This window comes from Mus pahari, chromosome 20 (genome assembly GCF_900095145.1).
Source record: "Mus pahari chromosome 20, PAHARI_EIJ_v1.1, whole genome shotgun sequence".
NCBI lineage: Eukaryota > Metazoa > Chordata > Mammalia > Rodentia > Muridae > Mus > Mus pahari.
Genome location: NC_034609.1, coordinates 33,766,043 through 33,791,099, shown reverse-complemented (window position 1 = coordinate 33,791,099; position 25,057 = coordinate 33,766,043). Strand labels below are relative to the sequence as shown.

The 25,057-nt window shown below is 44.3% G+C and overlaps 1 protein-coding gene across 1 annotated transcript in view; it reads right to left on the bottom strand.

Moving 5' to 3' along the window:
- Window positions 1–25,057, bottom strand: part of Hydin (HYDIN axonemal central pair apparatus protein) — a 347,979-nt gene that overhangs the window by 182,992 nt on the left and 139,930 nt on the right. Inside the window, 5 exon segments of the mRNA XM_021220225.1 lie at window positions 10,280–10,432; window positions 11,683–11,847; window positions 14,348–14,483; window positions 16,913–17,013; window positions 19,498–19,733. Coding sequence (XP_021075884.1) covers window positions 10,280–10,432; window positions 11,683–11,847; window positions 14,348–14,483; window positions 16,913–17,013; window positions 19,498–19,733 — 791 coding nt within the window.

The window sequence follows — 25,057 nt, the reverse complement described above, 5'->3', positions numbered from 1 at the left end:
CGTACCAGGCTCTAGACTCTGAACATTAGTAGAGGTGGATTGAAGAAGAAAACTAGTAACTTAATAACCGAAAAACACAAGATGGGATGTGGGTCAAGGTCTCTAGGCAAGGCAGCTTCTCCGTGAGTGACAGAAAGGCTGTGATGTTCCTGAAGCTGCAGTCTACACATGCATGTGGCCTGGTGGAAGGGGAGAGAAGTGAAGACTGTTGGCCAGACTGATTGTTGGGAGGGCTGACTGTTGGGCAAGCTGACTGAAGGTTGACTGTTGGACAGGCTGACTGTCAGGTGGGCCAACTGTTAGGCAGGCTGACTGTTAGACAGACTGACTGTTGGGCAGGTTGACTGTTGGGCAGGTTGACTGTTGGACAGGCTGACTGTCAGATGGGCCAACTGTTAGACAGGCTGACTGCTGGACAGACTGACTGTTGGACAGGTCACCAGTCACACAACAACTAGAAACTGACTTTTCCAGTTTCTCATGGGAAGACAGGCACAAGACTTGACTCTAGGCTGCTGATCACTGTCCAGAGTGAAGGTAAATTCGAGACTGCCAGAAAGGGAGGCATGAGTTGAGCGCTAAGAATGAGGCATATATGTACTCCATGCCAGACTGACTTATTTAAAATGCCGAACATCTGGAAGAACAGCTGCAGACAATCAGGCCATTGATTCGCTCTTGAACAATCAATAGTGCCAGCTGAGATTGATTAGAAAGTACCCCCGAGCTCCCTGGAGAGCTGCAGAATGGGGTAATACAACCAAAACAAAGCCTGTGAAATGAGGACAGGGAGATTGGACTCGGGAACAAGCACTTATAAATAACCAGTTATAAATCTTGGGAGTGAAAAATGCAGCCACAAAGATGGGTTAAGTCTCAGATTTGCCAAAAACCAAAGCCAGACTTTGTAATTTAGAGCATACCGATGAGACAAAGAGGAGGAAAGATGAACAAGAAGTAAAATAAAAATATCTATGTAGAATAGTACAAGGAAAATTCTGGAAACATATTCATGTGTATGTGTGTGTATATATGTGTGTATATGAATATGTGTGTATATTTATGAGTGTATGTATATGTGCACATGTGTGTGGGTGTATGTGTATATGTATGTGTTTTTGTATTATAAGTGTGTGAGTATATGTGTATATGGGTTATATGTGAACTATGTGTATATATGTATATATGTCTATGTGTGTCTGTGTGTAATGTGTGTGGGTTATATGTATGTGTGTGTACGTCTGTGTGTAAGGTATGTGGGTTATATGTGTGTGTGTGTGTGTGTGTTTCTTAAAGTAGTGTACTGACTGGTTTGTATATCAACTTGACACAAGCTAGACTCATCAGAGAGAAAGGAGCCTCATTTGAGGAAATGCCCTCATGAGATCCAGCTGTAGGACAGTTTCTCAATAAGTGATCAATGGGGAAGAGCCCGGCCCATTGTAGTGGTGCCATCCCTGAGCTGTGGAGGTCCTGGGTTCTACAAGAGAGCAGGCTGAGCAAGCCATGTCGGCAAGCCAGTAAGCAGCATCCCTCCATGGCCTCTGCCTCAGTCCCTGCCTCCGGGCTCCTGGCCCGTTTGAGCTCCTTTCCTGACTTCCTTCAACAATGAACAATGATATGGAAGCCTAAGCCAAATAAACCCTTTCCTCCTCAAGTTGCTTTTGGCCGTGGTGTTTTGTCAACGCAATAGAAGCCCTGAGACAAGCAGGAAACAGAAGCAGCAGCAAAGAAACCCTTCCAGATTTTAAGTCTCAAGTCTCCTGATACATTAAACAGAAATTTAAGGAAATTAAAGGATTAAAAAAGTCTTAAAATCAAGGAGTTGAAAAATGACAAGTTGCTCTTGAATGAACAATAATGCAACTGACAGAAATGACCAGCATCAGTAAGGCAAGGGAGCAATCTTCAGAGGCTCCGGGGAAGGAAAGGAACAGAAGAACCCGATGGACGGAAGGAGGAGCTACTGAAGAATTTAGAAAGCTGTAACTTTGTGAAGAGAAAGACAAACTAGGCTGGGCTGAATGGTGCTGATCTATAGTAACAGCAGCTTGGGAGAATGAGGTGTGAAACCTGTTTGTGCTAACAAGAACTCAATCAGTCTGAGCAAGAGACCCTACCTCAAGCTAAACCGTGCAAGCCACGCCAAGCCAAACCCATCCACCATACAAAACACAGCCTGGGAAGAAAAGGGGAAATTACACAGAATAAAAGAGGGGCAGGCCACCAGGGAGCTGCATTCGTATCTAGTGAATGGTTAATCACAGCCTGAGAAAAGTCGAAATTCCCATGGTCAAGAAGAGAGGATTCATGGTCTACACAAAATGTAAAGAACAGTGAGATCACAAAAAGGTCACCATGCAGTGGCTGTGCAGACTAAAATACTAAGTCTATTTATTGTTGTTAGGGACAGATACGATTTGCTGAGAAAGTAAGTGTGGCCACTTAAAGAAATAACATGGATAGCATCTACAGCGTCCAGATAAATCCGGGGAAACTGGATACAGAGTGGTAGTGTTTGGGGGTGGGGGTGGGGAAGGTGTCACACAGTGAAAGCAAAGCCCAGTGCAGAGTGAGAATGGGGAGGAAGAGAGATGACTGTAGACATGGTGCGGCATAAACTATTAGTTTGGGCGTGGTAGGTTGGACAATGGTCTTCACAAAATGTTCAGTTCTTAACCTTTGATGTCTATGAAGTGTTACCAAAAGAGAGTGATGACCAGCCTGGAGATGAGGAGACTAACCTGGACTATTGGTCTGGGCTCAGTGCAATCTTAAGAATCCTTTAGGGGTTGGGGTTGGGGCCATCCACGTGGAGGCAGGGTGAGGTGGGGAGGAGGTGTGGGATGTGGAGCAGTCAGAGGGTGGATGGGGGGGAGTGAGGAATGGAATATGGAGTGTAAAAAATAAATTAAAAATAAAATAAAATTAAAAAAAGAAGTTATAATAACTTCCACTTGACTAGTCAAACACCAAGGACTTAAACTAAGTGTTAAAGTATAATTGCATCAGAATTTAGAAAGAAGCTGTCATCAGTGAATGTGTTTGCTCCTGTCCACTGGACTCTCTGTACTGCTTAAGTAATATTCTAAAACTCATGGATTGTCTTTGCCTCTTTGGTGTTTATATAATTCAATATCAGTTTCATAATAATCACACTGTCCAAATAAGCCTGCTTGTTATATATGTCTCTCTCTCTCTCTCTCTCTCTCTCTCTCTCTCTATATATATATATATATATATATATATATATTCCTTTAAGAGAGACATTGAAAGAGCAGAACCAGAAAGAGATGCAAGAGAGAGACAGAGACAGAGACAGAGACAGAGACAGGGACAGAGACTTAGATGCTGCTGGCTCTGGAGATGGAGGAAGGGACCATGAGGAAGTTTTCCAGGTGACAGGAAAACATATGCTCTCCTAAAGTCTCAAAGGGAATTAAGCCTTATTTAGACAATGACCTCTGGAACTGTTAATTAACAAATTCATTCCATCAGCAACAGGGCATTAATATACTTCCTGATTTAAATGCAGTGTCTATCATTTGGCTAGCTAAGACTCCAGCTCAGGGCTGGAGAGTTGGTTCAGTGGTTAAGAGCCCTGATGCCCTTTAGAAGACCCATGCTTGGTTCCCAGTGCCCACAATGTGTGGCTCACAGCTGCCTGTAACTCAGCTCCAGGGATTCTGATACCCACACACATGTCACACACCCCCAAAAAAGTTAAAACTCAATTTTATACTATTTAGAATTATTATTCTAAATAAATCACAAAATGAAGTTAAAAGAATAAAAAGATATACCAGGTAGATAGCAATTAAAATTATTCTCAGGAAAAATAGAATTTAACCCAGAAATGATAAACAGAAATTAGAATGAATAATTACTATGAAAGAGGAATAATAGGGGTAATAATAAAATTCATCACTTGGCTTTGAAATACATGGGGTGAAATTGATACTAAGGAAACAAAAAGAGAGAGCCTTTGATAAAATCCTATCAGAATTTGGGCAAATGGTAATACTGTAGGAGTATGAAGAATATATTTAATGATATTGAGTTGAAAATACAAAAACTTAATAGATGGTCCAGTGCACTTAATAATTAGGTAATCTATATTCTTTCTGGGGTCATATGGAGTAGCTATAAAAGCTAATCACATGCTGTCTCCCAAAGACCATATTTAGAGTATGTGTTATTCAAGCCATGTATTCTAACTTTAATCTAATTAAAGTTCATAAGGAGGAAAACTGTTAGGAGTTAAACGTACAGACCTGTATGTAATTCACAAACAGAAAAAACCATAACAAACCTCTCAGACATAGAATAACAAACAGTGAAAATAAGAACACACGTGATGCTACATGTACCACGTGCCATGTAAAGCAAACACCGACAAACTCTGGTGCTCCATCAGATTGAAGTAGATAGTGACACTGGTTCTGATGAAGGTGCTTGAAAAAGAGCAAAATGGTGGTAAAGAGACGAGGTGGAAGGACATAATAGCAGCAGAAATTAGCAAATGAACCTTTCCAATCAACAAACTTTAGAGGTGTTTTACAGTCACAGAAAAGCTGAGTAGAGAATCTCAGAACTCCAGTGTGGCTGTGCCCTCAGACAGACAGGGAAGGAATGGGGAGGGCAGATGGGGGGACAGCGAATGGGGAGGGCAGATGGGGGGCAGCAAGTGGGGAGGGCAGAAGTGTGTGGTGGGGAGGAGAATGGGATGCTAATGTGTGGGACTCTAGTACAGCACCCTGGGAGACCTGCTGTCTACATGGTCAGTTGTGGCTTTTGACTTTCTTTGTGAGTTCCTGTGTTCCTACTACTTTTCTCTGTTAGTAGCTCCTAATCCATTTCATGTCTCATTCAAGCCATCCCTGCAGTTTCTTCAGTCTCTCGGCCATCTGCCCTGGTGCCTCAACATGGCCAGGGCATGAGAAAGACAAATATTTACTTATCAGTGAAAGGACAAATCACTTTCTTCATGTATACTATTTCAGGTTCATGCTGGCAAGAGCTTAGGAATCTGGCTGCACTGTTGGATAAAATTGCTTTGGACTCAACAACTCTACACCTAGGTATTTGTCCATGCTGCACAAACTCCACATTATCACTTGCATATACAAAGTGACAAGGATTTTGTGCTGCTGTTACACTAACACAATTGTCAACTCGTAGGAAAAGAGGATAGCCATAATATCAGTAAACTGAACATATGCCATAGCTGAGCTGAGCAAACAGACGGACATGTGCATACACGTGGGTGGGTTTTGGAATACACCGCCGAGTGTGAACAGTAAGTTACAAGGTGTTACATGCAGTAACTCGACTTAGATATAATACTTATAAATATTATATATTAATATAAAAGCATGACTTGGGTACACATTAAATTCATTGCATGGTTTGTCTTTGAGCAGAGAACAAGGAAATAGCACTGTCCACTCTCTTACTAATATAAATCAAAATCCTTCTGCCATTTTGATGCTCGCTGACTGATCAGGCCAAGTTCAACAGTACAGAACCAGAGAAGAAGGTCATGGGTTTGGCATCAAACTACCAGGGACAGTGCCAGGTGGCCACTTAATCCACAGCAACTTAACCGGTCCTTATCTCTGTTCCTGCTATCTTTTGGTGGTCACGTAGGTTTGTAGTATACTATCTATACTATAGGGGCCATAAACAAACAAACATTTGTTACAGTGGACTTCATTTTACTGTCACCACTGTGACTGCCATGCCTGTTGCTAGGTGCTGGAAATGAAGTGCAGAGACTGTTATCAATGGAATGAGACAGATACATAAAGAAATAAGAGAAGAAAAGCTGACCCTGTTGAGGTGAGGGAGTGTCCCAGGGCCTGAAGGTCTGAGATGTGAATACCAGGGTCTCCTCTGCTGTATCACTGTGGGGCTCAATGCACAGTCAACAAAAAGAACCATGCTTGGATGAGGCATCAGAATTTCCTTTCCCGCGCTCCAGGAATTCTAAAGATCAAACCACAGTGGCTTCTCACTTGAGTCACAGAGGCAAGAGGCTGCTGCAAAGACATCTATCTCAGTGCCAGCCGACTCTCAAGGTCTTACTGAAATCTGAACAGAAGGCTTTGCACTAACTGTCGCCAGGGCCAAATTAGCATCGGGAGTGTAAGGAAAAGGATTCCAGATGCTTCCAAGAAAATGCTAAGCAATGTCCTTGTCTGCCCAGCCAGGGACACCCGTGAAGAGATCTCATGTGTCCTCCGGATTCATGCTGATGACCTCAGGGCCCTGAGGATGCTTCCCCAGGCCCACTTCATTTCTGCTGCTCCAAGTGAACAGAGACTCTGTGTTCCTGACCTAGCTCTGTCAGGACAACCTCCATCCTGTCCAAAGAGCCTTCCTATATTTGAGATTCTCACATTTCAGAACGTTTTATTCTTCGAAACCTGAAGCAATTTATTCTAGTCTGTTGCCCCAAATAAGACTCCTCCCTGGCATGTGTGTGTGTGTGTGTGTGTGTGTGTGTGTGTGTGTGTGTGTGTGTNTGTGTGTGTGTGTGTGTGTGTGTGTGTGATATTCCAAGAGTTGTGTTTTGAACATACAGTGTGCCCCACATACTCCTGTGTTTGAACACCTGAGCTGGTGGTGGTCTTTGGGAAGGTTATGGACGCTTTAGGAGGCAGAGTCTTACTGGAGGACGTTTTATAGCCTTGCTATCAAGTCCTCTGATTCCTGTGTGCTATATGGTGTGATCAGGCAGCTGGCTGCTCCTGTTGCTGTGTGCTCCCTGCCTGTTATCAAGTCTTTCTCACCATGGTGGACTCTAGCTCTCTGGATTTCCAAAAGAAATCCTTTCTCCCTGTCTTAGTTAAGGTTTCATTGCTGTGAAGAGACACCAAGACCATGGCATCTCTTATAAAGGTAAACATTTAATTGGGGCTGGCTTACAGTTTCAGAGGTTTAGCCTAAAATCATCATGGTGGGAAGCATGGCAGTGAACAGGCAGACATAGTGCTGGAGGGGCCAAGAGTTCTATATCTTGATCCAGAGGCAGCCAGGAGGAGACTCTCATCCTGATTCTACTGGCCAGGCTTGAGTATATATATGAGACCTCCACAGGGACATACTTACTCCAACAAGGCCATACTCACTCCAACAAGGCCACTCCTACTCCAACAAGGCCACTCCTACTCCAACAAGGCCACTCCTACTCCAACAAGGTCACTCCTACTCCAACAAGGCCACTCCTACTCCAACAAGGCCACTCCTACTCCAACAAGGCCACTCCTACTCCAACAAGGCCACTCCTACTCCAACAAGGCTACACTTCCTAATAGTGCCACTTCCCATGGGCCAAATATATTCAAACCACCACACTCCCCTCAAATTGTTTTTCCTGGGGATTTTAGCAACAGAAATAAAAACAAAACATAATTTACTCTAAAGAAATGGAGATCCATCCATGGGACATCAACTAAGGATAAGTTAAAGTTTTACAGATATATATATATATATGAACACATATATCATGCATATGTTCTTTTATTTCAAACTTTTTAAAGAGGTCTCATTTTTATCTCTTTTTAAAATCTAGTATGTATTTTTAAGGCATTAAACTTTTCTTTAAACTGTCTTTAAAGTTCCTGACATCACCTTGAGGGAGGGCTTTCCACTTCCTGTCTTCTGACCCCTTTGGCTGTGTGTTTCTTGCTAAGGGAGACTTTAGTCACAGTGGTGGTCCTGATGCATGTGGCCCTGCATGATACAGATTGTGGCAGACGGCTGACAGCAGGGAGCATCTGGGAAGGATGGCATTCCCTGACAGCCAAGAGAGGAGAGAGAATGACCCCTCCTATCAGGACAGCCAGCAAGAAGAGGCTGTGGGGCTCTGGATCTGCGGCAGGCTTGGTGATCGAGCGAGCAGGCAAGCATTAGTCAAGACTTGTGCTTGGCAGCCTAAGAATTTGATTTCTGTAACATGAATGCATATTTATCAGGAAATTCACAAAACCCCAGCTACCACATAAAAGAAGTTCAGTTTTCAACCAAGATAACTTCACTTGAGACTGTTTCACACTTGCCTAAACTCCACCAACACTCCAGGAGCAGATGGAGGCCGAACACAGCCAGCAGTGTATTGCTTGTGTTACGTACATGGCTCTGTAATATTAGACAGTTGAGACATGGGAATCATAAAAATCTTTGTGGGAAAGAAGAAAAGAACTGTTTTAGTAAGCCAGATAGACCATTCCCTGTATACTCCATATTAATAAAAAGATCCTTGATGCACTTTCTATGTTTTGAAATATACTAAAAATTGCCATTAAAAGCGAAATCTAGGGGCTGGAGGGATGGCTCTATGGTTAACAGCATGCGCTGTTCTGGCAAAGGACCTGAGTTCACAGCACCCACATTGGGTTCGCTCATAATGACCTGTAACTCCAGCTCCAGGGACCTGGCGTTCTCTTCTAGTTTCTTCAGGTATTTGCATGCATGTGCAGTGCACATATCTCCACCGCCATCATCACCACCACCCCACCACTATCACCACCACCATCACCAATAGGAGCAGCAGCAGCAGCAACAACACCCCACACCCCACCATCATCATCACCACCACCATCACCAGTATCATCATCAGCAACCACACCCCCCACTCCCCCCCCCCCACCAGTAGCAACAGAAAAAATAAAACTTTTGGAAAAGAAAAGTGAAACTTAAAGATTTGTGAATCGGAGAGATCCGATGCTACGTGTGTTTGGAGGGTTGCTCTGGGTTGCCTGTGTCTTCCCTCTGTTGTCCCCAGGCCCAGCTGAGTCCCCTAGGTCTCAATAAGGGTCACCGACTCCTTTCTTTTCCTAGGGCAAGTTTCATACTGGACTACAAAGCAACATTTCCTGGGTAAAGCTTCACAATTTCTACCAAGTACAGCCATGAATTAATTGGGTAAATAGTACATTTTTTTTTCTCGACAGAATTTTCTTCTATCAATTATTAAATAATGTTCTCTAGACAAAAAAAAAAAAATCTAGATTTTGGGCCTCATGTTGAAAAGAGCAGTGAATGTCTCTATATGACCAGGCCTTGATGAAGAATAAGGAAAATGATGATGAAGATGAATCAGGATGAGGAATAAAGGCTGCTAATTGGGACCAATGCCTGGTGAGCTATTTTGAGTCAGGAGAAAGTGTTAATTCTATTCCTTTCAATAGTGATTGCTATGAAAATAGTAATATTTGATTCTTCAAAAATATTGACAGCTCTTATTCAGATGACAATAATTCGGAGATAGGAAGACAACAATATCGGTTATAATTTTATGTTTAAATTTGGAAAACCAGTTTTAAAGTTAATGGTACTTTTAATGACTAGAATAGAAATTCCTAAATTTCACAAGCAAGCAAGCAAACAAACAAACAAAAAACCCAATCAACCAACCAAATACCCAAGTTTAAAAAAAATGTGTGCTATACCCCACCCCAAACCAACCCAATATTTTCTCTTTCTTTGAACAAATAAATTAAATAAGTAAATAAATAAGGGCTTGTATGTGGCTAGCAGATTTATCACACTCATGAGATATGCAGGTCTGAGACAGACTCATGTTAACATATATACCTTACCTTGTTGTTTTCTTTAATTTCCATTTTTGGCATATAGTATTTTATGTGTGATTCATCCTTATAAGAATTATTTTATTTTTAATTTGCCTGTTTCTGTGTGTATGTGTATTCATGAGTGCAACTGCCTGTGGAGGCCAGAAGGGGGTACTAGATCACTTGCAGCTGGAGTTAGCCATCCAGTATGGGTACTGAGAACTGAGTTCTGCAAGGACGCTAAACTGTGTAACTGTCTCTCTGACCTTGATACATCTTTATAAATTGCATTGAAATAGTCTCTGAGGAAAGGGGAGAACAAAACCAAACAAAACTAAACCTCCAAACGAACGAACAAACAAAAAGCAAACTAAGAAATGTATATCCAACAGGAATCAAAGAGACATTGCTCTTCAGAGGGTTCGGAGCTGATGTCTTCAGTGAGAGCTAAAACTGGTTGCTTCTGAAACATCCTCCCACATGAGATTACATGAACTGTATCTGCTTGATTACCAGATATGTATATTGTGCTTCTTGGTTAACAGAAGGACTATAATAAAGAGAATTAAGGATGGGAGCCACGTAGTTTCCTACTGCTTAGCCATGAGAATCTGCTCTGGCAACTCATTTTTAAACACATGTTGTTAAAAATAGAGATGTTGGACATAAACCAAAGCTGTGATAGCCCAGGACTTACTCACCATACGAGCCCGAAATACTGCGGGGATGAAGGACTGGTTAGAGAGTTGGAGAATTCTGGAGGTGTCCTTCAGGACGTAGATATTGCCAAAATCGATTTGAGTGGGATGTATGAAGATCACAGGGCCTTCTCCAATACTGTGTATGCTACATGCCTGCGTTCCACAAGAGAAAGAACAGAGGGCCAGATGAGGGTGCTGGTGTGAGCTCACATCCCTTCCCACTGGTTCTCTGTGGTCCGAGGGACACAGAGATGAACACGTATCATCAGACCTGTTTGTCTAGCCTGGCACACCTCCCTGGGGTGATCAGCTTCCCTGGGCCAGCCCAGGGTCACAGAGTAAAGAAAATCAGATCCTGGGAGCTGTCTGTCCCATTCAGCCATCTGTTCTCGAGAACACCCAAAGTTATATGTTGCTGCGATGTGTCTGAATTTAATACCCAGCGTTTCCATTCCGGTAATGGCTGACAGGTAAAGCTACCACACAGGTTGGTGGTTGAAATCAATGCTTTGAACTGCACGGGTCCTTTTCTTTTCTAAAGCACCAATTGCCTTCTTCACCAATAGTATATGTGCAGGGAGTGAAGGGGGGCCACAGGGAGCCATGCGGGAGATGCTGGTCTGCTGTTGATCACCTGCAGCATTTCACACAGAAGTGGTCAAAGCAAACACTGAGCTCCTCGTGCTCCCTAGGTGATCAGAATCCACTCAACGGACACTAACCAGCTTACAAGGAAACTGAATGCCCAGGAAAACAAACTCCATTAAGATTTGTCAGTTCAACTTAAGCAGCAGTTTTCAGTGGTTTTCCCCTACCTTGCCTGGAGAGACTCTTAACGGCTCCAGTAGGTAAACCTGGGTGACTGCTGATGTAGTTGCTCTATAGGAGAGGATCTGGGGAGCAGCCTGTAGGTGACCGAGTGATGGCCAAACTTAGCTTTGCTCTTGGAACAACTAGGAGCTTGTTGAACATACAGATATGCTGACCGTGGAGAGCCACCAACCATGTATACATGTGTCGTGTTTGTGTGTGCATGTGCGTGTGTGTGCATGTGCACATGTGTATGTGTGTGTATGTATGTGTGCATGTGTGTGTGTGTGTGTGTGTGTGTGTGTATGAATGTGTGTATATATATGAGTAGATGCATATGAAAATAGTGCTACTCAAGTTAGACCTAAGAACAATTCCTTCCTATACTACCTTACAACTTCTGGACATATCTGCATACAGTTTCCCCAGGTAATATGACACATGTGTTCTACTTCAGCAGAATGAAAACATAAAGCCTCATAACTGTAGAAACCAAAGGATATATATGATGATCATGCACACCTCCAAGGAAGAAGCTAAAAGCTGCTACGGTAGGGAACATGTGACCTCGGCGATTCTGAAAACTGACTCACCAGAGGGGCTTCCTGGCTCCCGAAGACCGAGATGTAAACTGTGGATTGATGTGCACCAGTGACCTGGGTCTCCAAGGCTAGTGGTATGCTCACAGTGCTGTGGGGGGAGATGACCCCACAGGGGGAGGGGCTGGAGAGCAGCACAGCGGGTGGATTCTCATACAGCTGCAGAGAGACAAACCGGGGTAGGCAAGCCATGCTTAGAGGAGAACAAACGCCATAATGGTTTATTTTGAAGCAAGTGTTGTTCTGAGTCTGTGGAGAATTATTAGGTATATCTTATCACTTAGAGACGCCTATAGGATAAAGACCTTGATTCAGCCAATAGGAAATTAGGTTAAGTGGATGGAGTGTGGGGGGAAAAAAATCCCAGGCTCTTAGAAGAGTGGGATGCAGGGAGTGAGCGCAGCAGGCATTCAGGACAATGACCATTCATGGCCAAGGTCTACAGCTGGGTCCTTGGTACCTTCATGCTTCATTTCCCACTGCCTCAGACCTCTGCACTCCATTAACGCAGGTCACGCCCGCCAGTGCTTTCTGAGCACGTGGTCCTCGCCCCACCTGCAGTCCTTTCTTCTTGTGATCCCCTTCTTAGCCTGCTGTTCCCCTTGACCTGCCGCAGACACTTTTTTTTTTCTTGAGTTTGCTCCACTTATCCCTCCCCCACCCCCAGAAAGTTTCAGGGGGTGATTTGCTCCAAGGGCATCCAGTGAAGTCCTTTTCTTCGGCATGTGACCACCTGCATGCCCGATAGATAGAATTTGGAGCTTGGCTTCTCCTTTCTCCAAGTTCTCCTTCTGGCCCAAAGCTGACACTGTAGGTCAGGGTAATTCTGAAAAACCTTCCTGAGGGCCTTAGGTCCCAGCAGCAAGGCACAGCCTATGGCTTTCACCCTTCTGGGACATCCCTACCCTTTCTGCATCTGGCCGGGCCTAACATAGCTTCACAAGGCTCTCTCATGGTATATCACTCCTTGGCTGAGCCCTCTGGAGCCTGAGACAAAAGGGAAAAGTCTGTAATGTGACCTTTTATCCAAAAATTGATAATTTGTCCACTATAGTTTTTAAAAGTTATTTTAATATCTTAGAACATATGGTGAAAAAATACTAAGTATCTTGATGGCTGAGCAGGCTTCCCCTTCAATACTTCACCCAAGGCAGGTTCCCAGCTCCCATATGTTGAACGTACTTCCCTTATCCCTGGATGCAGGCTCTGCTCTGAGTTCTTGAGATGACCATGCACAGCATAGGGCCCCCTCTTCTGCTGCTGAGTATGTGTTGCATGTGTTCTGTAGCTTGGTCCCTGATTTCTGCTTATGTCAAGAGAAGCCCACATAATAATTTCAACTTCCTCTCCTATGTGATGTCCCTTTGGCTAGCGAGAGTTAGCCATCTGGTCCTGGCTTAGCTTCTTTGTTCAGTTTAAACGCCTGAGTTGGCTCTTTTCAAGACTTAGGTTTGGAGATGGCATGGGCCACATTTTGGTTTCTCCAAACATACTGCCCCTCCCCCTTCCAAGTTTTCATTACGAAGGGTGACAAGAGCTGAAGACAAGAGTCTGGCCATGTTTTGACCAGTGGTTACCATCTTCCTTTGGCTGTATTTCTCAGACGCAGCCCAAATCTTTATTCTGTGTCCCCACAAAACATTTAACCTGGGACCAAATAAACCTCTGTAGTGGTTTGAATGATGTTCCCTGTCAGCTCAGGCATGGGAGCCCTTGGTCCCTATTTGGTTGTGCTGTTGTAGGATGTGGAACCTTGCTTGAGGAAGTACACAACTGAGGGGTTGTAGCCCCTCGCCCCTTCCGTTTGCCCTCTCTGCTATCTGCATGTTAAAATGTACTCAACTAACTTGCTACATTTGCTTGTTGCCATGTCTTCCTGTCATGATGGGCCCCTAACCTAATTCTTGTATAAGCCAGAATAAAATATTTCTTCTTTAAGCTCTTCTATGTCACATCTTATTATAGCAACAGGAAAGTAACTAAACATCCAAATTACTCCTTAACCCCACCTCCCATGGATTTATATTGTAATCTATACTCACAGAGCCGAAGTTGAAGCCCAAATGCATTATTGGTAAACTATATGTCATTAGTGACCTTCCATTGCTCTATATAAATATTTCTGAATTTTCTGCACATATGACCTGTTTGGTCCCCCCCCCCCATAGCCAGGTGTGTGGAAAGGGGGTGAATTTCATGGGAATTAAGACACAGTCTCTCTTTCTGTGTAACCGCTAGATTTCTGGTCCAAAGGGTCCATTTATAAACATTTCATCACCATATCTTGGTGGTGATGTTCAACCCTGGCCATGAGTACAAATGAGATCTCCCAGCTCATTTCCCGAGCATGGTTAATTCACAGGCAATTATCTGCAGGTGCACTTCTGCATGTTGGTTTAATTGACACTTTCTCTTCTTTATCAAGGACAATTTCCTTGGGAAATTAACAACTGTTTACACCTGCAGCCGCTTGGTCACACAGACAGCAGTCCAGCTGTGGCTCCCTAAGCTTGCACCCGACTCATCTGAGGCTTAAAAATCTGAAGCACAGGAGGTTATGGGCCCAGGACCACCACGGCTTCTCAGAAGGATGCCCCTTTTTCCCTGAGGGAGTTCATGGGAAGAGAGGTCAACACTGAAGAAGGATAAAGTAACCCACCTGAGGCAGGACCTTATAGCATCCGGGAAGGTCATCATGATTGACAAGCTGGATGGTCTTCTCATATGGGTACTTCAGGAAGCAGCGCCCAAAGTCCACCTCTGTAGTCACCAACTGGAGCTTGGGTACCACACACCTGCTCGAAGGAAACAGTTCAAAATGGAGGACTTGTTACATCCCAAAGGGCAGAGTGCTAAGCTAAATGCACCCGTAATTGTTACACAGGGTTTTTTTTCTCTAATAACAATAATAGGGGGCACCCTGGGCAACAAATAACTGTTTCTACCCTTCTGTCCTGTTATCTCTCTCCTTTAGCTCCCACTTACCATTAATTAATCAGAAAGAACTAGAGGTGGACCTCCTTAAATAGCTGCCTTTGCTGTGTAGCGACAACCCTTCCCACTGATTCTCTTCACTGTGCTCTTCCTTTGTGAAGGGCCCCATAGCCAAGTTCATTAGGGTAGCGGGTCTGCGTCTGTGTTAAATAGGGCCAATGCCAACTACACAGAGGCTTAACTGGCTGTACTGCTTGGGTGGGTTAGAAAGCCTCCAAGGACAAAGCTTGGATCATTTCAATCACAATAACAATTCTAATTCCTGTGTGCAGAGTAGCTGTCTCCTGCAGCTCAGCACAGGACTGGAGCTGTGCCCATGCTCCTTGTGTGTAGCCCTGTCGGTGACTTAGGTTCTATGCCGTGTCTCTGGCTCTCAGTGTCTCACCTGCCCTATGCCACTCACTGTCCTGACATGCAGCACCAAGAGGAAGAGGATGGCTTTTTAAAAAAATTCCATGGAGTCCAGTTTAGTGCTGACCTCACCAAGTCCAGCCTATGTCCCTTTGAGTCACCTGCTTTTTGTCTCACATCTCACCCCCTAGGGAGAAAAGTGAAAGTCATTCTGGAGATTGGATGACATTGTTTAGTGGGGCTGTTACTCTTGGGGTGGTGTGGAAGCATCCAGGAGGGTGTAAGTGCACAGCCAGCGGGGATGAGCCTGGGGCGAGGGCGCAGCAAGTCACTGCTGGCTTTCCGAGTGGGTACTGTCGGGCACAAGTTCAAAGAGAAGCTCTTCTGGTGGGAGTCAGCAAGCAGTTCCCACAGATGCCATTGGAAATGATAACAAAAGGATCTCCCTTTAACCCTATGTCTGTTTCTGACCACGGATGCATGCTTATTTTTAGCTGGCATGGAAGTTGTCAGTTGACCCAATGACTTTCTCAAAGCTATTGCTTTGCTTCCCTAGCCCGTGTGGCCGAGGTGGATGATGTTTTACAGGGGTCATAGCAAACCTTAGCAGGAAACTCATGGCCCCTTTAGGCATTTTTTTTTTTTTTCAATTCAGAATAGCTGCAGGGAGAGGAGGCTGAAGAGAACCAGAGTCAGTACAGAAATCAAGTGCAAGATCAAAGCCAAAGCAAAAAGCAGACCCCACAAAGGTACAGACTGAACCAAAGAGCCTTTTCTCTTCTCAGCATGACAAAGTTGGATTGTAGTGCCATTTAGGCAGACTGAGGCAGCAAGAGTTCTAGTTCCTTCCAGGTTGATATTTGTCTACATTCAAGCGTCCAACACAAGGCTATTATCCCCCTCCCCCAATCAGCATGCCTGTATCCTCTTTAAGGTGTGTCTTTCTAAGACTCATAAGACCTAACTCCCAGATACCGATGTAGCAGCTCTGCTCTGTCCTTTCTGTCCACAGCCGGTCGCTTCCATGCAGTTCTAAAGCCTGTCTGCTATGGGAAGGGTGCAGCCCCTCTTTAATCCTAACTTCAGGGATCCTGGCTGACTCCCTGAAAAAGAGGGAGAAGCTGGGTGCCTTGGAGCTGTGGCTGTAGATAAAGTGCCTGCTGTGCAAGCGTTTAGAGCTGAGTTGGGATCTCCTGTACTCGGGTAAGGATAAAAGCTTCAAGTGTCAGGGTCGAAGACAAGTGGATCCCGGACGCTCCATCGGCAGCTAGTCTAGGGGAAATGGTGAGCTCTGGGTTCAGTGAGAGGCCCTGCCTCAAGAATGAGGTGGAGATTGACAGGGAAAGACACACAAGATCAATCTCTGGCCTCTACATGTGCACACTGGAATGGGAGCGCCTCCCTACACTCATGCGTGCACACATACTTGTACAACACACAGACACACACTTGTCTGTGTGCATATTCACAGAGTGAAGACGATGAGTTTATATTATTAGAGACTGACAGAACCACCTTTCCTACCTGACCTTGATATAAATCACATTAAAAAAAAAAAAACTCAAAATAAAATTTAGCAACTTGTCACCTACTAGATGAACCCTTTCAGTTTTTATACTTTGAAAGACTTACCAGAGAGTAATATGGTGCACACATAAAGCCTTTTGGTCCTTGGTATCTTGGCCAGAGGTCCTTTATAAACATTCTCTGTTCTAAAACTTTGCTCTTTGTACCCCTGATTCCATTTCCCACCCCTAGGAAGGCAAGAGGAATCCAGTACTCAGGTTTAGCAGGCCAGTTGCCTTGTGGGGGGGGCAGCCTGACCCTGGGCCCATGGGGAAGGGGGGAACACTGGCAGAGAGGAACAGGCATATGCTACCTGGCTGTAATCAAGAGTGCCAGCACTTCTTCTCCAATACCTTCCACGTCTACCACCAGCGCCAGCTCGTATTTCTGCACGGTGTTGGAGCACAAGGTCACCTGGGAAGAAAAAGGTGACACGTTGCTGTTCTGAAAGGCTAGCTTTCTGCATGGGGGAGTCGGGAGCCAGGGGAGAACACTTGTGTCAGCGCCAGTGTGGCTTCTAAGTGGCCTGTTTCATGAGATGGATGGTGGTTTACACTGAACACGTTACATGATGGGGTCAGGCATGGGGGATGCTTTCGTATGCTTGGTTAGAGACACAGTGTTAGCATGATAGGCTGGCTCACTTCTGGGGCAACATTTATCATGGGGACTACATACCTACTACACAAAGGGGAGGATGACCACAGATGGTGAGAGACTTCAAACAGATCAGACAGACTTTAATTATTGCTGTTTAAATCGTTCCTTATGCTACTGGGGGCTAACTAAATGACTGAACTCCAATATAATGGAAGAAACAGTATAGTGAATTTTCTCTTATACCGAAGGGAAATGAAAATAACTATGTATACTTTAGAAACTTGCAGGGGCAATCTGTTTTTCAAACTAAAAATTTGCCTCCCCTTTCCATTTTTAGAAAAATAGAAAGGTCCAAAGCCACGTCCACCCGAGGACAATGTCTACCCAGAACACTCTCCCCTATGTTTCTATTTACTGCTGTCTTTAGGCCCTCTGAAAGCCTCGTTACAACTTTTAATTGCTTCAAAATGTTTTCGACTGGAAACGGTACTTGTTAGTTTGGAAAACAGCTTCTGGCATGGGCGAAGGGTTTTCTGTCTATAAATTATGTATCGGGTACTAATTAAAATCCTCTTGGTTGCAGAGGGAATTGCTGCATGCAAATTTGAGTCCACACAGACCTGGCTGAAAGTGCAGATCAGGAGGGAGAGCCGAAGCTCGGAGGAGGTTTTTGCCAAAAATACACACACGCACCAAAAAAAAAAAAAAAAAAAAAAAAAAAAAAAAAAAAAAAAAAATTAAAAAGAAAGGCATTGATTTGGAAAGGGAAATTGTCTGGCTCAGTGAAAAGTGGAGGTGCCAGCATGGTTGAGCCCCTTTGTTTATGCATTGGGACCGAGGTAGGAAGGGGTAAAAGGACAGATAGATCGTATGGAGGCTGAGGACCAAGTGAAAAATAAATCCACCAGAGCTGAGCTCCTTCCAGGGAAAGTCAGTTAGCCATCTCCACTTAGAATGTAACGACAGAGTGAGTTTCTCTAGACCCCTGGAGAAGCCCATGGAATGGCTGAACATTCCCAGAAAAGAAGAGTTGAAATGAATAGATTTTGAGGTGAGATAATGAAAAGCATCTCAAACAAACCCGGGGATGAGACAGTGGCTGGATTGGATGAATATTCAATGATAATATCTACAGAATGAGCCATTCTAGCTGTGAGGCCTTTCCTTCCCAGAAACCACTTGGGTTTAGCAGCCTTCCCTTTTGCAAGACCCTGGTGTCTGGAAGAGCAAAGGTGAAGGGAGGGAGCTAAAGCCCTTCTCAGTTAACTATGAAATAACCCAGCTGGGGCACCCTGAGGCACCACTAAGGCCACCGCACTGTTCTGATTTCAGACCAAGTAGGGTGCTGGGCACCCTTCGTATCTCTCTTCCCGTGGACTTAAATACAAAGCTCTAGTGGAAAGGCACATGGCACCCACATTTGCCAGGACCCAGATGTGTACTGCAAACCTGAATGGCCTAGCTGTCAGCTTGGTGTAAGCCTGGATGTGTATGGCTGTGGAGGACCTGAATCTGAAGCCAGACTCCGAGTTCTTCCACTCTATTAGAGTTGGTGGGTGCATTGTCTGTATGGAACAGTGATTGTACTGGAAATAACTAGAAGCCACAGCTCCTATGAAGATACTGGTTCTGCATTCATGTTAGACCCAGTAGATATACATTTAACTGGAGTGTGACTGGTCTGGTTGGAACAAGGTTATTCTAACGATACTTATGACCTCCTTTTAGCCATTAGATTATTGAAACAATAGTCCCCAAGATAATGGAGTCCCTCTCCCCATCAGCTCCTGGAATCTCAAGCCGGAGAAAGAGAAGGCTCTTTTTGCCTGGAAAGAGATCTTATCCGGTCCCAACAATTGGTCAGAACTACCTCTGAGAGGAGGCTGGGGCCAAGAGCGTGATGATGAATGGGGCCATATCCAGGCCAGAAGCAAATCTCATGTCAGGACTCCAAGAGGACTGGTGAGTGGGAACCCCTGGATATCTTTGTTCCTCTTTCCATGGAAGTTTGTCTCTCTACTCGGCTTATTGAGGACTGGCTTGCTAGAATCGGCTGAACACTGTCTCCAGCCTTAGCGATTCCAGTAACCTGAGCAGTGTGAATGTCTTTGCCCAACCTATTTGCATCTGGTTCTGTGATCTCAGAGGCTTATTCCCTACATGGCCCAGTTTTGTGTGTGGTTTCCCCAAGGCATTGCCTATCACTGTCCTTGGACAGAAACCCCTAGGTGACATATCAGTGGCTATCTGAAAGGTGGTGGGTGTTCAGCTGTGTGCGCTGACAGCTGCACGCTTTACCTTGATGGCAGTAAAGCCCTGGGCACGGATGGTGCCACTGCTGGGAGAGATGGTGAATTCTTTGGGTTTTGTGGTGGATATTTCTGTATTAATCCAGGACCGTCGCTGACTGTCTGACTCCTGAGAGTAACTTGGGATGCTTCTCATGCCTTCGCCATCGCCACGGACGCGCAGTTTGAAGGTCATGGGGACCAAAGATGTATTATTCAGGGAACACATCAAAGTATGGGGAAATCCTGGAAGATAAAATTTGCGGTGAGGAAGACTTCTTTCCCCCAGTAGCCTCCCTCGATCAACGAATCCTCTCTGGCAATGACTTAGGACTGTATATGTAATTCATTACTATGTCTCATTACTTTCTAACTTGTCTTAAGTATGTATGTATATATGTATGTATGTATGTATGTATGCATGTGTATGTGTATTTATTTATTGATTGATTGATTTATTGTATATGTGTACAGGTCAGCGATCAGTATCAGGTGTCTTCCTCTATACACTTTACTTTTTTGATTTAGGACTTTTCACTGAGCCTGGGGTTTCCTGGTTGGGAGAAACTGGATGTCCATCAAAACTCAAGGGTCCCTGTCTCTCCCTCTCCAAATCTGGTATGCCCCCCTGCATCCAGATAGTTCACATGAGCTTTGGGAGATCAATCTCAGGTTCCATTGCTCTCCTGGCACTTCAGTGTCTCAGCCACATCCCTAGGCCCTCTTTAAAACTCTTTTTAATGTATGTACAAACTAGGGTTTCACTGTGACATCCTTTTCTTCACAGATGTGTGTCATTCCCTCTGCTTATATCCATCCCCTGTTAGCTCCTTAAATCCCCAGCCAAACACCAACACATACACTTCATGCATTCTTGACTTAATTAAAGTGTTTATCGGGCATTTAGTCATGCAGGTTAAACAGCAATATAAAACAAGGCCCTTGGTTGTCACCCAGGCCCTCTAAAGAGGCAGCCTTGACTGTTAGTTATTGTGAGTTGTCTTGTAGAAGTATTGTATTTTGCCTTTAATCTCTGTTTCAAACGCAGATTTTTAAAATGTAGGATTGTACTCAGTCCTGTTTGCCAGTGCGTGAAAGGAGAAGGCTGCACACTTTTGTCTGCTGTTTGATCTAGAACTGTGCTGAGAGGTGACAAAATTCATACTGTTCCTTTCTTAGAACCATGCTCTTGGGGCTGTTGACATAGGATGTGATAATAGCCCCTCCCAGTAAAGTCTTGGTGATCTGAGTTAGAGCCAGCCAGAGAAGACGACCAGTTCACCACCCCCGAGTCCTGTGTCAGGGTAAATCCAGCCCAACTGGCTTCCATTTGCTGAGACTCACAGTCCTTTTGTAAGAGATGTAGGTCTCCTTTGCTGGGAAAGCAATAGACAGACTTTTGGCTGGATTTCTTGGGTGGCTCTTAAGTTGCTGTCACTTTTAGATCAAGAATAACCACAGGACAATTGGCATGCTTCTTCTAGATTCAGCCTCAAGTTCTCTGCCTCAAACCACCTTCTCTTAGAAATCCCAGAGAAACTGGTGAGTATCATCTCCGCAACCATGTAATTGCTATGCTGGACTCTTTAGATCTTGCCCAGTGATGACTCTGAAAAGTATACTTACCCTACATGTCCGTTAATTAGTTAGGTGGTCTACTAGAATAGGGAGGGTATTTAAGGAAGTGGATTCCACAGTCGCATGGCCCTCCAAACAACTGCCCAGACCAAGTCCCTTAGCCAGAAGTTTTTCACAGAATAAAACTTATTAAAACTTACTCAAAACAGTTTTTCATACTAGTGTCTGTGTTGCCCCATATCCTTCACAGAGCCTCAGGAGGGGTTGTTGGCTTGTTAAAGACTGAATGGTTATTGGTATGAAGGCTACACCTAGCCTTCTGCTCCCCAAACCCATGCCATCTCCAGTCTGTTCTATCCACAGTCCTACCTGAATGAAAGTATTTTACAGTGCTCAACATCCTTATTCTTTCCAGTTAGAATCTGTAGGTCAGTCTTAGGATAATTAATCAAAACCAATTGGACAGAATGTCTAGGGAATCACAGAGGTAACTTATACTTCTTCCTATACTCAAATGTTGATTTGAAGGAGAGCATCCTCAAAAGATTTAATTCTCCTTCAACATTTATATTTTTATCTGACCCCAAAAAGTCTATTAAGAAGTTCATTCTAAAATCAAAACAAAACAAAACAAACAACAACAAAAACACAGCACTTTCTTGGGGTTAAGATGGCTCAATGGTTAAGATCACTGACTGCTTTTGCAGAGGACCCAGGTTTGAATCCCAGCACCCACAAGGCAGCTCAGAACCCTCTGTCACTCCAGGTCCAGGGGCTCTGATGCCCTCTTCTGGCCTTCACTGCACACTGTATGCACATGGTATGCTTACATACATGCATAAAAATAAATAAAGGTGACTAAAGGTGTCTGTCTATCTGTCTGTCTGTCTCACTGTCACTAGAACTGGGATCCAGGACGTTGAACATGCTAAGCAAGCGCTTTACTTCTGTGCAGAATCTTCACCCATAAGACCTCTTGAAGAAACAGGAAGCCGTAGGATCACAGGACCACATAGAAGCAGCCGCAGAATCTTCAAAACGTTGGTGTACGGGGAACACAAGTTCACTACTAAACAATGGGCCCTAGTAATGAAGACACTATACCGATTCAGTAATGTGCATGATCAATAATTAAATGACACTGGAGAGACTTCTGGGAGTTTGTGGGGGAACTCAAGAACACAGCCTCGAGACTCCCAATGTTTCTAGTCAGCCAAGAATCTTCACAAAGCAGAGGGAAATACGTGGGTAGGTCACTCTGCAAATGAGGTGGTACTTCTGTAGTTATTCACTGAAAGCATTCAGAGTACAGGAGCTCCATAATCTGGGGAAAGTCTATACACTTAGATCATGTGCTTGATGCGGTATGATGCATGTGGTGGTCATTATAGAATGTTCTCTGAATAATTAAAATTCTATCACCAGATGCAAAGCAACCGACAAACACATTACAAATAGGTCTTTGCCTAAAGAATTATTTTTCCCCACAGTAGGTGGGTTCATTCAACCTGAAGCAAGGCAAACAGGAAACACAGAGGGGGTTGCGAAGAAGAGGGAGATGGAGTTAAACATGCATTTCTCAATCTGGGCTTTTCTTATTATAACCTTCTATATAGAAGGCTAAATTAATTTAAAATCAAAGCAGATTAACCTACCAAATACACTTTGGATTCTCTTTCTCCAGAGAAATTCTATACTAAGGAATAGGATTTGGTTACATAGGCTAGGACACAGAGAGATCATAAATGCTGAGTTTCTTTATGTAATCAGCCAAGGCCCAAATTTTGCCTCACTAGGGCAAGATCCCAGTTGAAATCAGCTCTCAGAACAAATAGCAATTCCATCAATACTGCGTGTCTTTGGCAAATCATTCGGCACTCTCAAGGCTCCGCTTCTGATTAACTACAGTAACTGCACCTCGGGGAAGGATTGCTGGGTTCAAGCACAGTACTGCACGCCATGGACCCAGCAGTGAAAAGTCACAAGAAAGAAGCCAGAGAGATATTATTGCTACTGCTGCTGTTTCTGCTTCTGCTACTTCGGCTGACAATATTTTATCAGTGGATAAATACAGACAGGGAGAAATGCCATGGGACAGATACCAGAGGAGATGACAATACAGATGGAACATCCTTCAACCTGGGGCAAGGGAACCCAGGAGTGGAAGCGCACAGCCTCAGTTCAACCCCAAAGCATCTCTCTAAGGAGGCGGCTGTGTAGCCAGACTTGCATTTAGATACAGTGCGGGTCTGGGAGTTTTGTGCACTGATGGAATACTTGCCTGCTATGCACAAAGCTCTGTGTTTGATACCCAGCACTGTCAGAGAGCAAAACAAAATTGCCAACATGTCACCACTATGACCACGGCCTCCAAATCCTCAGTACAAAGAGTACAGAATGTCTAGACAGTGACATGATGCATGAGGTTGCTAGTGCCACTGCTGGAAAAAGAGCAATATCCATAGCTTTGCAGCTCTTAGTACCCAGGGCCTAGCTACTACTTTACATATCATTTAGAAACAGTGCCAAAATGACCCTGCCACATAGGAAGGGAGCCTCTTGGCTATTAGAAATGGTAAGCAAGCTGCTTTGTAAACCTTCCATCTCCTAGGTAGGGACCAAGTAGTACTTACTGTATCCAGTGTCTAAACTTACAATGGGGAAAGGCTTAGTTGGTGTGTTAGTTTGCATTCAATTGCTGTGGCAAACATCATGACCAAAAGCAATGCGGGGCGGACAGGACAGCCCATCATGGAAGGAAATCAGGGCAGGAACTCAAGGGGGAACCCAGAACCCGGAGGCAGGCACTGAAGCAGAGAGCATGGTTGAATGCTTCTTACTGATTTGCTCTCTGTGGCTCACTCAGCCTGCTTATACACCCAGGGTCATCTGCCTGGGGGATGGCACCACTGGGCTCTCCCATGCCAATAATTAACCAAGAAAAATGCCCCAGAGGCTCGCCTACAGGCCAATATGATGGAAGCATTTTCTCAATTGAGGTTCCCTCTTCCAAGATGACCTCAACTTGTGTCAAGTTAATATAAAACTGCCCAGAACACGTTGCAAGCATGAGGATCTGAGATGGATCCCTGCCACTCCATGAAAAGGCGGGTGTGTTGGCATGTACTTGTAATCCCAAGTGCTGGAGAGACAGAGTCAGGAGGATCCTTGGATGTCTTAGAATGTTATTGCTGTGAAGATACTATGACCATAACAACTCTTATAAAGGAAAACATTAAATTGGGGCTGGTTTATAGTTCAGAGTTTTAGTTTATTATCATCATGGCGTGAAGCATGGTGGCATGCAGGCAGACATGGTTCTGGAGAAGAAGCTAAGAATTCTACATCTGGATCCACGGGCAGTAGGAAGAGAATGTGATCCACTAGGTTTGGCTTGAGCTTCCGAGACCTCAAAGCCTACTCCTTGGAGACAAACTTCCAACAAAGCCATACCTACTATAACAAGGCTATGCCTCCTAATAGTGCCACTCCCTATGGACCATGCATTCAAACACATGAGTCTATGGGGGCCATTCCTATTCAAAATACCACATTGGGGCTGACTGGTCAGCAGCCTAGTCTAACTTGTGAGCTCCAGGACAGAGGAAGAGACAGTCTCAAGGAGGAAGATGGTATTTCTAGGGTTGACATTCAAGATTGTCATACAGATTCTGCTGCAGGACATTTGATCATACCATGAACCCCAAGATCGTGTTACTTACTATAAAAAAAAATAAAATTCTGTTTCTAGTTGTGGTATGGCTCAGCCCTTAGCACACACCTTTAATCCCTCTGGCTGGAATACAGACATACCCTTAGTAAAGTCCTTTAATCCCAAACAATGAAGGTAAAGTTAAATTTGTAGAAAGAAGCACCCATGTTTGAAAGTGATGCCTAATTGAGGGCAGACAAAGTGATGAATCAGAGAAAGATTTGACAAAGTAGGAAAGCTACTTAAGAGAGCAGGAGGGAGAGAGGGAGGGAGGGAGGGA